We start from the raw sequence: 21,886 nt of genomic DNA, 5'->3' as shown, positions 1-21,886 counted from the left end.
GTGCTGATGGCGCACCCTGAGCTGTTTGTGACGAGAGCGCCCCCTGTGGAGGGGAGTGCCGTGGAGCTCAGTGCTCTGGGCTTCCTGGGTTCATTCGGGGAAGATAACAACACGGCAGAGAGATGCTACCACGCCCACTCCCGCAGCAGCGTCCTCCAGGGCCTGCCATTTGGAGGCGTGCCCACGGTTCTCGCCATCAACGTGGTGCTCTGGATGGTACAGACACACACACACACACACACACACACACACACACACACACTCAATAATATACAGTTTCCACAATAACTCCATTAAAGCCTCTGTCAGTTAGGATATGAGTGGAAGGTTTCAAGGAGATATATTATGTTCATATTCTGCTTCATAATTTTAATTAGTGCTTTTACTTGAAAGGTTTTCCATGCTCTGTTCTGGAAACACATCACTTTCCTCAGAGTGTTCATTGCTGCAACTCCTCTTTTCAGCCTCTGTCTGAAACACTTGGTCTCTTTAAGGTCTGGTTCCTATCTTTAATAAATACTGGCTCCCTGGTATCATTCTGCATGTTGACTACAATATTTCGGGAATATTTCCAAACTGCCAACACCCTGCTGAGGTTTTATGAAGAGCTCTGATACAAACAGACAGCAGGACGTGGTGCATGGTCACTGGTGTCTAATGGACATCTTGTCTCCAGCAGCTCACTCTGCTGTTGATGATAATGAAATACAACAGCAACATCAGGTGTGACAGTAATGTGTGACATTGATTCTGACATATTGGAAACATGTCAACACACAGGCATATCATTCCTCTATTATTCACGATGATGCTTAAAGGCTGCAAATGCCAATGAAAGAGCCGAAAAAATTAAAAGGAAAACCTTTAACAGAGCATTATTACCTCAGCCAAGGAGGTTATGTTTTTCATTGGTATCTGTTCATTTGTAAGCAAGATTAGACAAAAAGTATTTATGGATTATCACAAAACTTGGTGGAAGGATGTAAAATTGTCAGGAAAGAACCTAATAGATTTTGGTGCTGATCCAGGATGTTTCTTATTTGGAGCTTGGTGAAAAATATCAGACATGTTTAGAGGACTGATATTTATAAGTGTGTGCAGCTTGGGGCTGATCCAAAAATAAATCAGTATCTAGTGAATTTAAATGTGGTTTCATTAGGGGCCTGTTGCACCTTGGCGAAGGTACTGATTCTACTGAGTGAATCCAGGTTTGGTCATGGATTTTGACCACTACGAATTTGGAAAAGAAAGCCTTTGAACCAAAACATGGACTCAGAGTTTGAAAGACATTGATATGATATCGTTGCTTGTCCATAAATCCACCAATTTATGGAAGTGCACTTGACTAAATCCCGGAATTTGTGTGGAATAATCTGCTGTAAATGTCACAAAATTGGTCTTAACAGCTTTAGTTTGTGGTGCATTTCAAAACGTCTGAATGAGCTTTTAATACATCATCTTTTCCTCATCTGGGCTTCCAGTTCATTTAGAAATGTGCATGAATAAGCGAGACATCAGACACATTGTCCTGTGCATCTCATGGATAATATTAATATGCCTTGACTTCTCCTTCACATTGTGTAACGCAGTGTGTGCACTGTTTACAAACATGCTTGTGTATCTCTCCTCCTTGTCTCCAGATAATAATAGGCTTCCGCCTTCCCTTGTCATCCACCTCCGTTCCTGTCAGGCTTGATCTCAGCACTGATGTCACTCTCAATCTGCCACCTCTGTGTTTTAATTGGCTCATTTTGATCCCCGCCCGGTTGTCAAGACAACGCAGAGGGTCGAGCACCGAGTCAAAGCATGATTCCAAACACCCCCCCCCCCCCCCCCCCCCCCTTGACTCCTCTGCATCAGGCCTATCATCACATGGAAGTAATCATGTGTGGGACTTGAGGAGAGCGTGCCCACGCATCAGGACGCAATCAAATAAAACGGCAGGGAGGAGACAGGGACACGGCGGGAGACCGGGGAGATTCTTATTTAAAGATGGAGTTTGGGCCCCGACTGCTAATGAGAACTAACGCTCGTTATTCATCCACAGGCCTCAGACAAGGTCTCCCTGCTTGTCTATGCATGGCTTTAGATCGCGGTAGAATGAATCGTTTAACAGTTACGCGAGCCTCCTCCTTATTAACGTGGTTGTCCTCCCCGCCCACTTTACCAAATGTCCCCTGAAAGCAAAATACATGAATGATTAAATGGCGTCAAACACTCATCTGCACTTTTACTCCGTTTGCATCTGTCGACATCGATCACGCTCCATATTTAACCACGGCTGCTAAGCGCGACTCCACTCATATAATATGTGTTAGTGTTATTCATTGTGAATTATTACAGAATGGAGGCTATCTGGAAATATCACGCCATTGACTTCACCCATTGATCACCAGTGCACAGCCTGTGTTTGTGTGTGCACGCTGACCTCTCTCTGGTAGTTTCCAAGACAACCATGTAATACTAAAGGCTTATTATTGCTGCAGCATTTTCAACCTGTCTATTATTCGTATAGAGACGGGCCTCAGCTTTCAAATCAAGCGATATGGAAAGGATGTGGATGTTGTTAGAGTCAGAGCAGCTGAGTACAGTGTGTTTGTGTGTGTTTGTGTGTGTTTGTGTCTGTGTGTCTCTGTGTGTGTGTGTGTGTGTGTGTGTGTGCGTGTGCGTGTGCGTGTGCGCGTGCGCGTGTGCGTGTGTGTGTGCGCGCGTGCGTGTGTGTAAATCAGATTCCCCAGCACCCCTGGGTTCATGTCCCTGTTTTGTTTTATAGTTCCTGCTGCTCATCTTCTCCTGTCTGAGGAAGGCTGCGTGGGACTACGGCCGCCTGGCTCTGCTGATGGAGAACGACAGGTACACCCCTCACTCGCTTTTAACACTTACCGGTTACACTCGCTTGCCTGTGTAGCCATGTCCATATTTAAGATGGAGTAAGACGTCTCAGTGGAGCTGCTGATGCTGCAGCCTCCAGCTCCCTCTGCTGAGTATGAATGGTACTGTTCACAAAGGGAATCACTCCAAGCAGCTCCTGCTCTAATGCAATCTGTGCCTTTTTAGTCCCAATTGGTAATATCTTTTTATCTTGTGTGCACATAAGATAGTTACCTCAAAATGTATATGTGTTTTTTCTAACCTCTGATAAACACAGCTACTGTGATGGAGAGAACTCGGCTATAATCAAGTTTTATTCATGGACGGAGAGTTTGCACATCTATCATGTGCAAACTAGTTACTTATTTTGTTTGCACAAAATATCTATCAGAATAATTCCCTCTTAGTGTTCACAGTGAAACTGAAACCTCACGGTGTTAACATAAACCAGATATTTATATATACATATATATATACATTTAAAATTCAGCTGAGATGGAAAAACCTCCTCTCAGTTAAGAGCTGCAGCTCCTTAGTATATTCATTATTTATAAATCATGTGGTTGTTGTTTTTTTGTTGTCAGACAGTTTCACAAAGTGAGATCTTATTATTGTTGTTTTTGTCTGAACAACAGTGTGAAACCCCAAAGATTTTCAATAAAACTGAGAAATATATTAAATCGCGAGAAGGAGAAGCTGGAACCAGTCAATATTTGGCATGTTCACCTGATGAATAATTCACAAGGCTAAAAGACTGGCTCTATTGGCTGTTTTCTCTATTTATTGTCTCAACGAATTTAATAAAATAATAAAAACTAATAATCTACTCGGCCCTAAGTCCCATGGTTCTAATTGGAAACATAAATCCTTAAAATTACTCAACTACAAATATGATTTTTAGGGGCCAAATAATGTCATAAAACAGCTGGTTGCTGGTAATAATAAATTATAGTTTAATGTGGGACTATTTTCAGCTGAAGAGTAATACAAATTTGTTTCTTGTAAGTTTTTTATGCCACCACAATATATAAAAAGTTTGACTATAAAGACAAAACCCAGGATATCAATCAACCCCAGACTTTACCAAATGATTGGCTTCTGTCTTTTTTCTTACACTGATCAGTTGCTAACTTGAATACTCCCAGCGTTGTGAGATGGCTCCAGGTTCACTCAGCACTCTGCATTCTGCTGCAGAGGTTTTCTCCTGCTTGGCCGGAGCCTCCTCTCCGTTGGAGTGAAGGAGGCTCGATTAGTTCTGCCTGACCGGCGGCCGCTCCGCAGCACCTGAGGGCAGGCAGCATCTGGGTGTTTTGCCGAGCGCTCCTCTCTCATGCTAACACAATTATGCTGCTTAATTTGACACGCTGTTGAACTGTCAGCGTTGCGGCCCGCAGAGAAATATCCACAGATTCAATCATCACACTGGCTCTATTAGAACTGTCCACACTGTGTAATGTCTTCAAGCACTGAGGGTTAGTTTTCACACGGGTGCTGGAACAGGGCCGACTGCGGCGGTGAAGGCACATGTCTGTCACTTGCCTGTCTGTGTCGCGGCTGTGATCTCCCTTGAAGCACAGAATTGATACAGTACTATAAACTGATAACCTCCTGTCAGGCTGTGATGGTCCCACTGTTTCTTTCTCTACTTCAGTCTGACGTCCCTGTTTTATGGAGAAGCCAGTGAGAAGGAGAAGACTCCCTCCGAGTCCAGCCCCTCTGACTCTGAGACCAAGGACCTGGTGAGTTCTGAGGTCTCCATCACTTCTTAAAAGCACCAAGGAACCGGCACTGTCAGATCATTCAAAGCTTCCCTATTGAGCGCCCCATAAACAGACTGTTAAACCCACTTCATACGTCCTTAAGGTCTAACAAAGAGGCTGAATGCATTTCTTAGCTCATAAAATCAAACCCACACAGGATGATCACACAACTCTGCAGTTGCCCTCAGCGTTACGGTGTCATTGTTGTTGTTTTTTAGCATCTTTATGCTCATTGTTTTGGTCTTGTTGCTCTGGAGCTCCATTGCGATGGAAAAAAAGTTCTGATAAACCCACTTCCAGCTTTACGAATGTTTCCCGCACCCAACTGCAAACACGATAAGCTTCTACCTGTTGAGCTGGGGAACAATCTGCCCTTCCACATCAGGACTCTGGACCTTTTAAAACTCTCCTCCAAACCTGTTTTTACTCCCTGGCTTTTAAAACAGGTATAGAGACATATATTTATGTTTTTTTTATTCACCATGTAAGTGTTTTATGCATCTCTCAAGAGTCCCACATTTTTTGGAAACTAGATCAGAGGTAAAAGGAGAGTGAATATTGACTCAGTATCCTCTCTGCCGGGTTTGTACAGTTTATAGGTAACTGTTTGCTAACATGATCAAACGTTTTCCAATAACCCAAATTAAAATGATGCACCTGAATATGAGCACAACATATCTCTTTTATGAATTCATGTTTATTTAATTGTTTTATTTGAAGCTGTTTGTCACAAGCTCTGCTTACGGCTAAATAAGTTGTACTACAAGAGCATGCCCCCTTTGCATAGATCCTCTCCATCTTTAGATTTGTCTCTGGAGGAAAAGTCATTTCACAAGTCAGTGTTCTGGCTTCCTCCCCCCCCCCCCCCCCCCCCGCCGCCCCAGCGACCGGCTCTGCCGCTCTGCCCACCCCGCGGCTGCGGTTCAGAACGAGATTAGCCCGACGTCTCCGTACCACAGGATGGAAACTTTTCCACTGTCTCTCCCTTTTACTGCTGCCCAGTGCAGCTCAGCACACTGGGCGATCGTGAAGGATGCTGATGTGAACTGCAAACAAAGCCGGGAAACACAAGAACAGCAAATGATTCTCATTGAGTATCAGAAGTTCATTTACAGGTTCTGAGATTATTCCAAATGTTAAAGACGACATTCGACATGCTTTCCCCTCTCAGACAGTGATGCTATGTTATGTCACTCCCACGCTTTTGACATGCACTCTTAAACATATCTCCTCATCTCAACACTGCTCTACAGCGCCACTCCTGTTTAAAAAAAAACTCCACACGGTTCCCGATATAGTATAATTACGGTAAAGAAACATAGTATTTGAGGAGAAGTGTCCAATTACCTTCACAAAGCAAAATATGTCGGAGAGTGCACAATGGGCAACGTAAAAACACGTCTCACGTATGAGAACGCTATAATCAACATGACCACTAATGTCAGACAGTCTGCCAGTCTTCCTCATCATGCCCTGGTGTATTTACAGTCATTATAACAAGGTGTCCCCGCTCATTGGTCTGTGACATAGAGATGTCTAGAAATCCGGCCTCGCTGCATTTTTTTACAGTAAAGCCTGCTCGTCCCGAGACGTCATCTGTCGTAGGAGGAAAGTTTCAGCTGAACCGTGTTTGATACCATGACACCTGTGTGATAGGCTGAGGTCACTTTGCTGTTTATAAGACAAAGAGTCAGACTGGAGTCATGTGCCTACACAAAGCTGAGGCTGCACTAAAGTGGTTACTGCTCCAGACCTATTAAACCCTTCGCCCCCCCCCCCCGCCCCTTTTACTCTGCAGACCTCATTACTATGCAAATAGTGGATGCTCGCTGGCAGCCAGATGTGGCCCGGCCTTGCATGCACGTGTCATTTATTATCCTGAATAACCGATCCATTGGCTGTTTTATGATTCCCGTCTCCTTGCAGGGCTTCTGCTCGTGGCTCTCGTCTCTTTACCATATGAAGTAAGTAAACAAAGACCTTGTAATTATTTCACCCTCCTCTCATCCAAGCTTCCATCCTTTTATTGGCCCTCTGTCTTCGAGCATGATGTCTCGTGTTATATCTCATTTAGCTGCAAAAACAAACGCGTCTGGGCTCGTGTGACCGCTGGTGCCATGGTTTCCCGCTGGATATTTGCACTCGAGTCTGACTGCCCACAACAGATTTTAGCCTGTAAAAAAAAAAAAAAAGGTTTTCCGTGGTGTCCATGGTTTCCATAGTATTATTGTGGAGTTTGCGTGCTGCTGTTTTTAGCTGTCAGGCCAGTGGCTCACCCTGCGATCCCATGGGAGAGTGCAAACCCACCCTGAGTCTTCTCAATGTGTGGGCCGCCCTGAGACCAGCACACACCTATTTTCTTCAAGTTTTTTTTTTTTCCTTTCCTCTCTTTTTTCTCTTGTACTTTTTTATGACACTGAGTTTTCTGAAGCTCCCGCCTGGTGACCGCAGCTTCTGGCATCAATTTGTCGTGCTGCGGTTTAAGTCATGATGAGGTACAAGCCTGTGGCCCAGTTGCCCCGGCAATGGAGGGGACTTCATGCATGTGCTTGTCTGAGATCACACCCGTCTGATTACTATTGCATCTGCGCAAGTGGAAATGTCATCACTGACCCCCTTGCAGCATCTTTCTATTTGTCGGCGTTTGGGATATCAGGTGTTTCGGGATTTAGAACGTTTCCCTTCTCTCTCTTCCTGCAGGGACGAGGAGATCCGCAGCAAATGTGGCATCGATGCGGTCACGTACCTGTCCTTCCAGCGCCACATCATCCTGCTCATGACCGTAGTGTGCTTGCTGTCTTTGGCCGTAATCCTGCCGGTCAACTTTTCCGGGAACCTCCTGGGTATTTCTGTCCTCATACGATGGTTCGGCTAGCCAGTTGTTAGAGAGGCCAGAGGATATCCCTAAAGTAACATGGGGCACCTCACAGAGAGCGAGGCCAGGCCACACAGAGACGATCACTCACACACACACACACACACACACACACACACACACACACACACACACACACACACACACACACAAGGGATTTACTGGTTGGAACGTAGAGCATTTAACTTGAAATTATCTGTGGCAACAGTCAACTTAAAACGTGTCTTGCAAAATAAAAAATAAGATCAAAAGAGAAATCAAACTTCAAGGATCATTTAACTTCACTTATAAAACAATATAATGGAGTACAACTACTTATTTAACTAACACAAACACACACCTCAACCAACTCACATACCAGTGGCAACTCATCAAGAGCTTCCCCCGAGTCAGACTGTAGGAATAGAAAGTGCTTCATTTCCTCCCGTCTTGCCCATGTAGGTGTCAGGGCCGGGACGCTGCACAACAACACCAGCTGCTGTATCGCAGCAGAAATGCCTTCTGGCGGTCGTGTGCTTTTTATTTTTTAGGAAGTGTTGAGTAAGATGTTCCATAAGGGGACAAAGGCAGGAGACATCGTCTACGAGGGAGCTGGGCCGTCCGCAGAAACTTTTTTTTAATAGTGTCTGCTGCAATCTTTAGGACGAGTGTGTCACCTCCCCCCCCCCCCCCCCCCCCCCGGTCATTAAATAAACCGACACATGTTGACTGTCTGCCATGGCAACAGCAAACAAAGGGTGTCTGAATTGGAACAGCAGAGTTCGGCAGATTTTTTCTAAATAGATTTTTTTCTGGAATTTTCCTTGAGCTGAGGGAGATTTCAAAATGAAAAGTCCAATGTGTTCCCCTGAATAGTGACATTGCTTCATGGTTGCCTCATCCTCCAGACAGAAGAGGAGGAGTTTCCTTAAAGTCGTTTGAGAATTATAACATCTCGCTCTCTGTCCTGTTTCATTTATTCCTACAGGAGACAGTCCTGAAAACTTTGGAAGAACGACACTGGCTAATGTCAGTGCAAAGTAAGTGTAACACTGCACGCATGACCTAAACATCCCCTGAAACACCACAGACCCGTGAAAGTGAAAACTCTGGTTCATCTTTATGGATTGAAAGCACAGTGGTGTGTTCTTGGTCGACAGGGACAGCTTCCTGTGGCTCCACAGCATCCTCGCTCTGGTTTACTTCATCATCACGTCGCTGTGCATGGTTCATCACTCGATAAGGCTGGAGTACAGAGAAGACGAGAAGGTCGGTCTCCATCAAATCGTCTGGTTCAAACATCTTATCAAGTCAGTTTAGAAAGTTTAGAAAGTTTTATATTTTAGGGATAAACTCCTTGAAATGGATAGTCTTGTTTCGAGGGGGTCCAACAATTCACTGTAAAAATCTGAATGGCAGAATTGTCTCAGAACTGATCTGCACATAGATTTATTTGTTTCCTTCCCAGGCCCAAGATTGGTGGCACTTAGTTTAGTCATTTTTGTGTAATCCTGCTAACAAATGAACCAACAAACAGACATTGGGGAAATTATAACCTACTTGGCAAAGGTCAAAGCCTAAATCACACCCTAAAGAACTTTTCTTTAAGAAAATGCCTGACAATGGATAACAAGACAAAGAGTCTACAGCCATGATAGAAACTATGGAGGCTTTTATTTGACGGCCTCTGGATAAGATGGGGGTCTGGTCATGTAGGGGCGGATTTGCAGTTTATTCTTACATAACAATTGATGGTGTGTTGATCTGTGTTGCAGGTAGCCAGGACACTGATGATCACCTCTATACCCAGAGAGATCTCTGACCCCGGACTCATCACCAAACATTTACAGTACATCATGTCTACTTTTTTTTTATCTCTCTATTATGTTCGGTTACATCCTGTCCTCATGTTTCTTTACTGTCATGGAGGAAGCCCTGTCGTGTCCATTGCTCGTACATGAATCAGAATCAGAAACAGAAAGTATTTATTGCCAAGTAGGTTTACACCTACAAGGAATTTGCTCTGGTTCTTGGTGCATACAATGAACATAGAAACATAAAAACACAATAAATACAACACACATAAGAAAAGCAATAAAAAGAAACAATATATATTTACTCACTATTTACTTCTTATTTACTCATTTTTTCTAAAATTTATACAAAGTAACATTTATTTATACATAAACATATCTAAATAAAAATATATAAAAGATATAAAAAGTGAAGTAAAAAGTGAAATGCAAAATGCAAAACAGTGAACAGTGTCAGACTAGTGGCAGAAACTTAGACTATGGGCAGAAAAGGTCTCTGGTTCGTCTCTGGTTCGACTCCACGGAGAAACAACAAAAAGACGAACCTGGATTGATCTGTCCAAAAATTCAAGAGGATTCTCCCTGCCCTGTCTAGTGCCCCTGAGCAAGGCACCTTACTCCCCCAACATCTGCTCCCCGGGCGCCGTACATGGTCGCTCACTGCTCTGTGTGTCCTGCACCAGATGGGTTAAAAGCAGAGGTTAAATTTCCCTACCTGCATGATTGTGCCTGTGCATGTCTGTGCATGTGTTTGGGACAAATAAATGCATCTTAATCTTAATCTTAATCTTTGATTGCAATATGCAATGTAATGCAGTATAATATAGTATAATGTGTTAATTTAACACATCCTTGAGGTGTGGGGGGCGGAATACAAGTCTGAGTCAGGTGGGGGTCCCGGTCCTTGTTGATAAGGCCAACTGCAGCCGGGAAGAAGCTGGTCTTGTGGCGGGCAGTTTTGGTCCTGATGGCCCGCAGCCTCCTGCCCGAGGGAAGAACCTCAAAGAGTTTGTGACCCGGGTGGGAGGGATCCGCCACAATCTTACCTGCACGCCTCAGGGTCCTCGAGGCAAACAGGTCCTGTAGAGATGGCAGATTACAGCCGATCACCTTCTCAGCAGAACGGATGATCCGCTGCAGCCTCCTTTTGTCGTTTGCAGTGGCACAAGCTCGGTACACGCTTTCTGATTCATATCTTCTTCTCCATTCACCAGTGAGGCCTACCCCAGCTGCACTGTCACCGACATCCGCTTCTGCTTGGACATCCACAAGCTGATGAGGCTGGACCTTGAGAGGTAGGGCCGCTGCTTTACATTGGAAACAACACAGTTTAGTTCCTGACCAGCGTGAAGCTCTTATCTGTTGCCTTCTGCAGGCGTAAGGCGATGAAGGGAAGGCTGTATTTTGCCACCAAAGCCCAAAAGGAGGGAAAGATCATGATCAAGACTCATCCGTGTGCTCAGATAGACTGCTGCGACATCTGCGGCTTTGAAAAGGTACATTTCTTCAGTGATGTGGTGATTTGCACATGGGGTTATTTGTGGAGTTGTAGCCTTGTTGTGCTGCACAGAGAGGATGCTACCACTGGATGGCACTGCAGTCCACACTGTACAACTGCAATATTTGTTATGGACTTCTCAGAGAAACAGATGCAGTGAGAGATGTGTGCTCTAACTTTGTTTTCCGTGCAGGTGGATGCAGAGCAGTACTACAGTGAGTTGGAAGAAAAGCGGACGGACGAGTTCAACGCCGAGAAGCATCGCATCTCCTTGAAGCGGCTCGGCATCGCCTTCGTGACCTTTCGTGATGAGAGGATGACGGCTGTGTGAGTAAACAGCAGCGGGACACTGAGGTTTATGTGTGTCCAGGGCCTGTCGCCACACAAACCCCGTCACAGCGGGGGAGAAACCATAAAGAAGAAGATACGAGCCTTCTTCAGTGCCTGATGCACATTTCTTTGCTGTCTTGCAGGATTGTGAAGGACTACAGTCGTGTGCACTGCCGCCGCAGACCCCAGCAGTCCAGCATCACCACGGTGTGCAGTCCTCAGCAATGGGGGGTCGGCTATGCACCCGCTCCCAATGACATCATCTGGTGAGTAGACCCACAAGCACAGGGTGCTTTTTAAACCTCCTCAGTCCCAATATTCTTCTTGGACTTTCCCTCAATCCTCCCCAAAGTCTAGAAACTTCCACTGTCCTACTATTATTTACAAACACTTATCCTGTTCATGGTCACAGGGATGTGTAAATTACTCACATCCACAATGTTCTAATGTAGCTGGCATGTGTTTGGACAGTGGGAGGAAACCAGATTGCCAACGGAAACACACACGGACACAGAATTTGAGCGTAACCTCTATTTTTGTCTTATTCCTCATTTAAAACCCTGCTCAGGCCTGATGCTAACATCCGTCCTGAGTGATCTAATCACAAGTAGTCAGCGCTGAGCTCTGGTCTGAACGCCTGTATCACACAGACCACATTCGGAGTTGATCCTGAGACACGTGTGGCCACATTCTTTTCGATGTGTGAACCTCAAATGCCCCCTGGGACATATATGAAGGACCCGCGTTCACGTTGATTAATACGTTGGTTTGTTTGTAGACAAGCTCATTTGGTCATTTGGGAAGTGAGATGGTCGTATTTGCATTCTGAGGGGGAAGTGAGATCTGATCACTAGTGGTCGCAGGAGACACATTCAGGATGCATTTCAACACCAGGTGTGAACAGACAAATTTGACAGTTTGGAAACCTCGGGATCATGATTGGACTTTTTAGGGTCTTTTTTGTTCTATGACCATAATAAGGCTTGTCTGTGCAATTTGTAGTAGAAGACCTCAAGGAGTCTTATCTATACTGTTTCTTTTTTTTATCGAGAACTGTTTCTCTGCTTGAAGAAAACTCTGAAACAACCAACAGCAGCGTTCAGGATCTATCAGTATGTTAATGCTCTCAAAACACCTTTTAAAACTCATTCCCCATCAGTGATTGGATGCGAGGCCATTATGCATGTTTCCTATCTTGGAGAGTGAATGCAGCAGGCTCAGTGAGATTATGTAACAAACGAGTGATGCATATATATGGGTGATTAACCCAAGGGGATGGTAGCGCTCATTGTTTTTATGCTCCACGCCTGATTGGCTGCAGCGTGTTTGTATGCAGGCATGTTTTTGTGTGTACTGTTTGATGCAGCAGCAGGCTGCTGGGGGTTAAGCAGGGACTTGTGTTCATCATTAAAACTGAGCGTCGAAGTGCACCACTGCCAACCTGCTCTCCAGGCCAGTCCAGTGGAAACCCACTAACCAAGTTACACAGAAGAAATGACTGGCTATTCCTGATTGTTGTCAGTACCCGCAGCACTGGTGTGTCAGGGGAGAGAGAAGTGTTATAATGTGCTGTCTGTGCTCCTGGATGATTGTTTGTGAACAGTGGCTCATTATTTCTCTCCCCACCACCAGGGAGAACCTGTCGGTGTGTGGATCTCGCTGGTGGCTCCGCTGCGTCCTCCTCAACATCCTCCTCTTCCTGCTGCTCTTCTTCCTCACCACTCCCGCCATCATCGTCAACACCATGGACAAGTTCAACGTCACCAAGCCCGTGGAGAGCCTGCAGGTCAGAGCTGGAAACCGACTTGTAACCTATGTGCTTCGTTTTGACTTTTTATTAACCTCTTCCTTGTCAATCATTAACCAATTGGCTTTCCAATACAGAGCCCTGTCATTACCCAGTTCTTCCGACCCTCCTGCTGTGGGCGTTCTCGGTGCTCCTGCCCTTCATCGTCTACTACTCAGCCTTCTTTGAGTCCCCACTGGACCAGGTACTCACCAGCCATCGAGCGCCTCTCGCCTCTCTCCTCTGAAATGGAAATGCCTCCCTTCAAATGGACTCTTCCTGTGTAGCTGCCTGTCTTCCTCTCAACTCTCAGCATTTCTTTTTTCTTTTTTTTTTCATCTCAATTATTATTTTTTCTCTCTTTCAACCTCTTTACTCTCTCCCTCCTTCTCGCTGTCACTCTCCCTGCACTGTTATTCTGGGCAGGTTGTCATAGAGATCTCCATGTGAGGATAATGATATGCACTGTAGTCGCCGTGCGCAGAGGAGCAGCACATGGCGACTAGTAGGAGGAGGAGGAGGAGGAGGAGGAGGAGGAGGAGAAGGGGAGGGGGAGGAGGAGGAGGAGGACAGCTGTGCATGAGGAGACAATCTCATGAAGCACCTATGAGCACCCATTCTTTACATAACCCCCCCCCCCACCAACAAACGTGTTGTGCAGGCGTGTTGTGCAGGCGTGATGTGCGAAAAAGCGAATGTAAATCTTCTGTTTACTGGAGTGAAACGTATAGTTCGTGCTCATGAACCCGACAGTCCTGTAAATGTAACGTCACATTACTTCTCATTATGCATTAGTGGTGGTGGAGATGTATTTGTAAACATGCATCGCATAAGGATGTTCTTACGATCCCTCGGCTCTGTCACTTACTGTTTCAGATCCGGTGAGAACCAAGTAACGATGCACAAGTGCTTCTTACTGCTGGTCTTCATGGTCATCATACTTCCCTCGCTCGGTCTGTCCAGGTACAACCACACACTTCTTATGCTCATTACCGCTAAAAACTACTGGACGGATATCACCAAACTTGGCGGAGGGATGAAGTATGGGGTCAGGGACAGAGGTGGCACAAAGTACACACACTCTTTACTCAAGTAGAAATACAAATACAACTCAAGTAAAAGTATATAAGTACTGAGTCAACCTCCTTACTCAAGCAGAAGTATAAAAGTAAAATCTCTGAAATGCACTGAATGTATAACAGTGAAAAGCCCATTTCTAACGGCTGTATCCGTGCAAAGCATTGATATAAGTTTTAGGACGATTAAACATAAACCACTCTCACTTCAGATAAAACAAGGCATTAAAATAAGGCGAGGGATTAGGATTGAAACGTGTCTAGATACCGGAAAGGCGGCGGTCGATGTTGCAAACTAAAATAAATAATCTGATAATCCCCCTTATAATAACCTTAGTGATATTTTCACACATGTGTCATCAAAAATTGTATGAATTGTTGTTTTCTTTACTGTAGAATGAGCCCTACTAAAGTAACAAGCCCTTTTTAAATAGTAGGTAGAAAAAGTATTAAATGTAGAGAGTGAAAGTATTTGTACCTTTTTTGCTTCCCATTTCTGGTCAGGGACGGACCCTTCTAATTATGAGACTAATATTTGTGTGTAATTTGGTGAAGATCCAAATAAAAATGTAGTGGATTTAAATGTGTTTTCATAATGGGACTGCTCGGCCTTATTGGAGTTATATAGTGTACTGAGCAGTCTTCTAGTTAGTTTCATGCAGTTCTTTAGATTTCTCTATATGTTTTTTCCCTCTGCAGTCTGGACCTGTTCTTCACCTGGCTCTTTGATGTCAACTTCCTGAACGAAGAAGGAAGTCAAATTCCAGTAAGTTTTATCTATTTTTCTTCACGATAAAATTGGGGGGGGCTTGTCGGATACATCAACATCGTGTCCTTGGTGCAGGTGTGTGTTCCTTCCCGACAACGGTGCGTTCTTTGTAAATTACGTGATCACGTCCAGCCTGATTGGCACGTCTATGGAGCTGCTCCGTATCCCGGCACTGACGGTGTACGCCTTCCGCCTCTGCTTCGCTAAGTCCCAGGCCGAGCGGATTCACGTCAAGGCGGGTCAGTTGAGCCTTTTTGCGCTCGTGTCAGCATTTCCATATTGAGAAGTTTAAGAAGCCTCACTGTGGTTTTTTTTGCGTTTTTGTCTGCAGAGTCAGGCCTATGAGTTCCAGTTTGGCCTGGAGTACGCCTGGACCATGTGCATCTTTGCCGTCACCATGACTTACAGCATCACATGTCCCATCATCACGCCTTTTGGTGAGCGACATGCCGTCTCTATCCTCCTCTCTCCTCCTTCTTCTCTCCCTGTTTTCCCTGTGTTTCTCTGTGTGTATTCGCCGTCTCCCCTCATACTGTTGCCTCGCTCTCCTCCGCCGCCTGCCAGTCCGATGCAGACTGTGTGAATTTGCTGCTGTAGTCCCAGACGCCCAGACACAGTAAGTTGCGAGCCAGACGCCCACTCTGCTCATGTCTCTGCCCAGAGCTCACCAAGCTGCAGGCCCAAACAGGGCTCCAGTACTGCATTCCCTGCTGCTCTGCGGATTTCACCGAGTTTACAGCAGACTGATGTTTGAGGCATGAGGCAAATAATCTCAAAATGCAAAATATTAATTAAAAAAAGCATCAAAGTAACTTGTACTCCAACATATCATTGCTTGAGATATTCCAACTTGTTTCTCCTGCTGTACAGACTTTATAATGACAATTCATTGGATTAACCCCAAGTTAAATTATCCATCAGTCAATGTCAGCTCTGAAAACATTTTCAGAGATAATTTTGCCTGGCTTTTTGTCCTTTAGTGCTGAACACTTACTTCAAATGTTATTGTCATGCACTACATAGAAAGTGTTGGTAAATATTAGTCTTTTGGGATTTACACCCCTCAGGATTAGAAGGGGGGTGAAGGCAGAGCCTAGAATGGGAATCTGCCCGGGGTTCCTGACGCTGGTGGTGGGTCGAGGATCTTGATATGATGACGAATGACTTTGGGCTTTTGGATGAAAATTGGAGGGATCGGGGTGGAGACGGATTACAGCCGCTGACTGAAAGAGAGAGAGAGAGAAGAAGGGATTTAAAAGTGTGACAGCAACCGCATGATTGGCTGGATGAGATTGTGTCAGAACCTTATTGGCCATTAAAAACGCCCACAATCAGTTGATTAATGAGAGAGAGAGAGAGAGAGAGAGAGAGAGAGAGATGAGAGAGAGAGAGAGAGAGAGAGAGAGAGAGAGAGAGAGAGAGAGAGAGAGAGAGAGAGAGAGAGAGAGAGAGAGAGAGAGAGAGAGAGAGAGAGAGAGAGAGAGAGTATTGCGAATGATAAAAAAAAGGTTGTTGTCTTGCAGAGCCCAGTGTAAAAACTCTGATTGTGTTGTCGTGTCCCTGCAGGTTTGCTCTACGTGATCCTGAAGCACATGGTCGACCGGTACAACATCTACTATGCATACGTTCCCACCAAGCTCAGCCAGCGGATCCACAGAGCCGCCATCAACCAGGTCGTCTTGGCCCCTCTCCTCTGCATGTTCTGGCTGCTCTTCTTCTCTGTGCTCAAATTAGGTACTTTATCAAACACAATTAATTTCCTGTGTAACAGTTGTGTAAGACGGCTTCAAGGGGTTTAAATCCGTTGCACTCTATCTTTTATTTTTAAAGGTGCAGTACATCCCATCACCCTCTTCACCTTCGTGTCCCTGCTCTCCTGCATCGTCTTCTCCCTCTTCCGCTTGTGCCTTAGGAAGCGACCGGACAAGTCAATGAGCTACCAGGTCAGCAGCTAAACTGGGACCCAGTGGGATCAGGTTCGTCCGAGGAAACTCTGATGCTCAGTTCCTCTCTGTGTTTCAGATGTCCGATCAGCCAACTGAGGGGATGTTCACTGACGCCGACAGGAGCACTGGGACATCCACCACGGCCTCCAATGTACAGTACCACAGTTTTCTCCTATTAGCCAGGACCCCATTAAAACATAGAATCATGTTAGTTATGTGCATGATATCACATATATTATAGCAAAATATTCACATATACCTTTAATGAATACTGAACATTTTACAAAGCTTCTACAAAGCCTAGTTTTTTTTTAAGGCAGGTGCATTTAAAGCTAGGGTTGGTAATCCTGGAAAAACTAGTAAGAGCAGTCTGCACTGAATTGCAGCCGATATCCTGTTGGCCTCTTGTCAAAGCTACGCCCCCAAAACACGTGAACGTGCACACTCTGAAAACTGCCACACGTTGACTTTTCCGTGACTCTGACAATCGTCTCTGATTCAGCTGTATGCTGTATTTCTCTCAAGACAGACAGGCATGTTGTTTAGTGACACACAGGTACTTCAGCATCATTTATTCATGTTAATTACAGTCCTGTTATTACAGACAACAACTTTTTTTCCTTTTTTTGTGGACAACTTTATTTTTTGATGGATATCAGAACCAGAGTGTTTCAGAATCAAAATACCAACCCTACCTTTAAGTGTTCGTGGAAAATTTGATTTTGATATTTGGCATTTGCGTTATTTTTTATCTTTAGCCTTGACATGTTGGCACTTGGATTTATTAATTTGTTATGATCTTACCTTACTGATAATATTTTACATTTTGCACTGACTGTGTTTAACATATTAATCATGATACATGTTGAAATTGTTAAATCTTAAGTTTTGGCTGTGACAACAAACTCAACTTTCCATCTCACACGCTCCCTTTGAATTTCCTAATTCAGTGTGTGACACGATGATAAACTGTGTGTTGATTCCACTCCTGCAGCTGTTTGTGGCGTCTGTGCTACTTGAGCCAGAGCTGGCTTTGACTCCGATGCCCTCCCCGGCCCACCACGGCTACGGTGCCATGGCCAGCGCACAGGGTTCAAACCACAACCCAGCGGAGGAACAGGAGAGCAAGGAAGACCATACCCAGACCCATGAGACTGAGCTCCAAGACCCCCCAGAACCTTACTGCTCCAGCCCGCTCATGGACAGCCCTGTGGGCTACCAGTAACACCAAACCCCTCCAGCTGATTTTCATGTGTCCTTCGCCTGGGGAACACGGATTGCTTAATGTCGCAATGCTACGTTTTTGCCTCTGACCTCAGACTCTAACTTAGCTGTCTCACCACCCTGAGATTAAAAGGATGAGGAACCTGGAGAGGAAAGGAGCGTAAGAATACAGGAGCAGGATTCAAATTAACATCATCATAAATGTATGTTTCTAACTGACATGACAACCACACATCAATCTTGATAAAACAACTTTAATGTGCTTCTGTGGCTTCACGTGCAAGTTAAACCTAACGAAAGCGACTGAGGTGGAACGGCCCATATCAGAGATCAGAGATGCGGTGCCACTTCACGAGCGGGGGTGAAAGTTCCCGGCAGAGTGGGTGGTGTGAGCAGGCCCGCCCCCGCAGACTGACACAGTGGTCCGGGCGCGGGTGATATCTGGTTCCTCGGCAGCAGAGCTCGGGGAGGCTGAGGGTGAGGGCAGCGAGTTGTGAAGCCATCTGCAGCGAGAGAGCCGACAGACGGAGGGCCGAATGTAAGTCAGAGATGCACTGTAATAATTGTAGACCCTCTCAGCGGAGGCCCAAGCAGCTTGACTGAACCTGAAGCTTTGTTGTAACCATCATCAACTTCAGGTTGCTATTTTTGCTATTGTATTTTTGGTGTCATTGATGTTGTGCTGCCGTTTGCGAGCGGGGGAAATACTTGAGCGCGAGCAGGGATTTGCAAAGTCGCTTCAACTTAATCAGAGTATTCCCTAATTATGCTGTCTTGACTGTGTATATGATACAAGTGTACCTTTATTTATTTGTTAAATTGAAATGAAAAGTTATTATTGAGCTAATTTGGTTTCTTGCTGAGTGTACGATGAGAAGATTGGTCAGAGTTGGTGGAGCTACAAGAAAATCTATCTAATGCTGTCATATTAAATATAACATTCATGATTTTTGTATTAATTAAAACAAATATTTTACCCTACAATAGGCAGCAATCTGGTCTTTAGGGCAATTAAATGAATGAATGACTGAATGAATTAATGAGATTAAATCTTTTCTACACTAGAATCAGTGGGTGTTTCAGCTTGCACCCGATGTTATCCACATTAATTGCAACTTTTTTTTGCATCAGATGGACTAGACGGAAATACACTGAATGTTCTAAAGTTAAATCAAATATTATTAAAAACTATTAGATTAGTGCCAAGTGGCACTATGTATGTATCTTCTTCAAGGTGCAACAGACATTTAAATTCATTCGATTCAGATTTTTAATTGGATCTGCACCAAATGGCACACACTCATCAGTCCCCTATATATGTCTGATACATATATATACATATATAAGGCCCCCTGGTCTGGATCTTCTCAAAAATGTAAAAAGTTTTGTTCTGGAAGTGTTCATGTCATTCTGCTAACTAACAGAAAAACTAAGTAAGCACCCCAACCTACTTATGTCTGTACTATAATTTCATTATTATGTGAAATAATTTGGATAATCAGCATAGTAAAATATTTAGTTAGGGTTAGGGTTAGGGTTAGCCTAACCCTAACCCTAACCCTTTTTTTATGTAACTTATTTGTAGGAAGAGTCAAATACTTGTTTGTCTAAACTTTGGCTGTGTTAATTGTGTTTATTGTTTTTAATTTTAATTTATTGTTTTTGTTTTTATTGCTTTCTTGGATATGACTTGTTCATTGTAATTTCCTCCCAAATATTTCCCGTCGGCCATCACTGACTAACCTGCAGACTACAGCTTCGTATTCGACAGATAGAGTAGACATGAGAGTCGTCTCATCTAACTCTCAGCAAGAAAGAAAAGCAAGACTCAAAATTTAGAAGCACACTATGGATTGAAAATAGGCTGTGGAGCCGACTCATAGAATTCATCCATTTAACAAGTTACATGAAATGATAAATGTGACTTTAAAGGTACCAACCCCTGTATAAAAACACTATTTTTAAGTATCTTGTTACCATGATGGCTCAAGTTTATTTATCCTAAAATGTCCCAACTACAAATAGTAAAACCTAACAATACAGCCCCATGATGTCAGTTGTCTCTCTTCTGTGTGACACTCCACTGCATGTAAACTGTTTTCTTATAGGTATGCATCGACAGTCTCGTTTCACATGAGTTGCCGTCAGCCTGTGTGTTTGCAGGTTTTTATCTTGGGGTTGTTTTTGTTTCGTCATGGTGGGGGTGAAAGGTTTTCTCATAGACCTGAACGTAAATTTTCTTTTCATGTCTCTTGCTGTGCCTTGAAGAAAAACTCCCTTTCGTGTGACAATCCAGCATGGCCTGAAATATGCTGCATGGACTGAAAACTAAAGAGCGGAGGAAACGACCAAGACATAAAAACTCATAAACCCAGAGTCGTGATGCTCATTCTCACTTACAGTCAAAGGGTACTTCATTTTTATTTATTTGTCAGCAGTGAACTCATTCCACTTCGACATAAACAAAAGAGTCTTCACCCATGAGCTGCTTTCGAGCTTTTTTCCGCAGATTTCGATGATATCACATGGTCTTCATCAGTAGATTAGTTTGCTAATTAGTAATTTAACTGTGTTGTTCAGACTTTCAATTTTGAAACTTGGCAACATGTTGGTAAAACAGTTTCTCCACTCAAGATCCACTTACTTGCTTTTTGTAAAACCTTCAAGAAAGAATAATATATTTCGAGTTTTATGCTAAAACTTGTAGGAAGGTGTGATTAAGATGCTTAGTAGAGTGGAAAGTTCAAAAGTCCTTTGGCAACTCAACAAATTTTAGCCTTTGATGAAGACCATGTAACCTGGCTGAAAGCTCTGGAAGAAAATCAGTAGATCTTGGACAGAGACTTCTGTCATCTGCTGCGTCCAAGGTCCTTATAAACTTAAGCTAACTTACTGTGTCTCCACATCAGAGCAGTTGGGTCTCTCTTTCTTTTAAGATGTTTTTTGAATTGTGTCCTTGTTGGTGCCTTGGTGTTTTCAATCAGCTGCTGTTTTATCTTTAGCATATGGATCATTGTATGATGTATGAGCAAGCTCTTTGTCAAAGATAAAAAACAAAAAAAGGAGTTTATCAATTGCTATTCCATTGTCTTATTTCTTTCAATGTGTTCTCGATCAGTTCCCATTAGAACAGCTGAATGGTCTGGATTGTGGATTTAAAGGGGAATTCTGGTATTTTGCTAACTGGGCCCTCTGTTTGTTAAATTTGGTGTGAGGCTACAATGTAAGCTTATGGGGCAACTGCGACAGTCCACCAAATCTCCACTAAATGTACTTCTATCATCAATAAAAGGCTCAAATTGTTAGTCTGCGTCTTTGCTCAGAATTCGGCAACATTTATTGGGGGAAAAAATTGAGATCATATTTTAGCCACTTTCGCCAATGTCACAGCTGCTGGCAGAGGGGAACTTCTTCATTAACACAACAAAAATTATATATATAGGCTCCTGGGTTGAAAAATACCAGAATTCCCCTTTTATTTAATTTAACGACTTCAACATTACTCATATAAATCAAATGCCTGTGATGTGATGTTTTCTACTTTCATAAGATTGATGACATATTATTTCATGAAATGTATTTGCTCTGTTTTATGAGGAATCTAATTCTAGTTCCTCATTCTGTATGAAGCAGATGAAAGCTGGCAGCAGAGAGGGTAGAATGTGGTCAGTATCATGAAGTAAAATCTGTTTGAAAAGAAAAAACATCAAAGAGCTTCTCCTGTGGGTTTCTTCTCCAGAAGCTTGTCTCACAGATCATTAAACACACTTTCCTTTGAAAGAATAACACAAAATAAAACGTATTAGTGTATTCTTGGCTCTAATGTCCCATGCAGGAGGTTTGTTCATTATCATGCTTAACTAGTTTTATTGTATCCTATCCTGTCATGTCTATTCATGCTCTGCGGGCTCGGCCATCCAAGGTCTGTTGAGGCATTAGCTTTCCAGATGTGTTCATG

The 21,886-nt window shown here is 43.8% G+C and overlaps 1 protein-coding gene across 1 annotated transcript; it reads left to right on the top strand.

Moving 5' to 3' along the window:
- tmem63c (transmembrane protein 63C) lies at window positions 1-19,970 on the top strand. Its single transcript, XM_053435405.1, is given in 25 exon segments — window positions 1-216; window positions 2,774-2,853; window positions 4,523-4,610; window positions 6,558-6,595; window positions 7,332-7,474; window positions 8,474-8,525; window positions 8,646-8,754; window positions 9,261-9,334; window positions 10,514-10,594; window positions 10,675-10,795; window positions 10,991-11,124; window positions 11,271-11,393; window positions 12,760-12,913; window positions 13,012-13,030; window positions 13,033-13,106; window positions 13,108-13,118; window positions 13,790-13,876; window positions 14,689-14,737; window positions 14,739-14,755; window positions 14,834-15,001; window positions 15,092-15,195; window positions 16,325-16,492; window positions 16,589-16,701; window positions 16,781-16,855; window positions 17,699-19,970. Coding segments are annotated over 25 exon segments (2,523 nt in total). The 5' UTR covers window positions 1-6; the 3' UTR covers window positions 17,930-19,970.
- Window positions 19,971-21,886: the final 1,916 nt, after the last annotated feature.

This window comes from Pleuronectes platessa, chromosome 11 (assembly GCF_947347685.1).
Source record: "Pleuronectes platessa chromosome 11, fPlePla1.1, whole genome shotgun sequence".
NCBI lineage: Eukaryota > Metazoa > Chordata > Actinopteri > Pleuronectiformes > Pleuronectidae > Pleuronectes > Pleuronectes platessa.
Note: the sequence above shows the minus strand (reverse complement) of the source record. Positions and strands in the feature narration are given on the sequence as shown.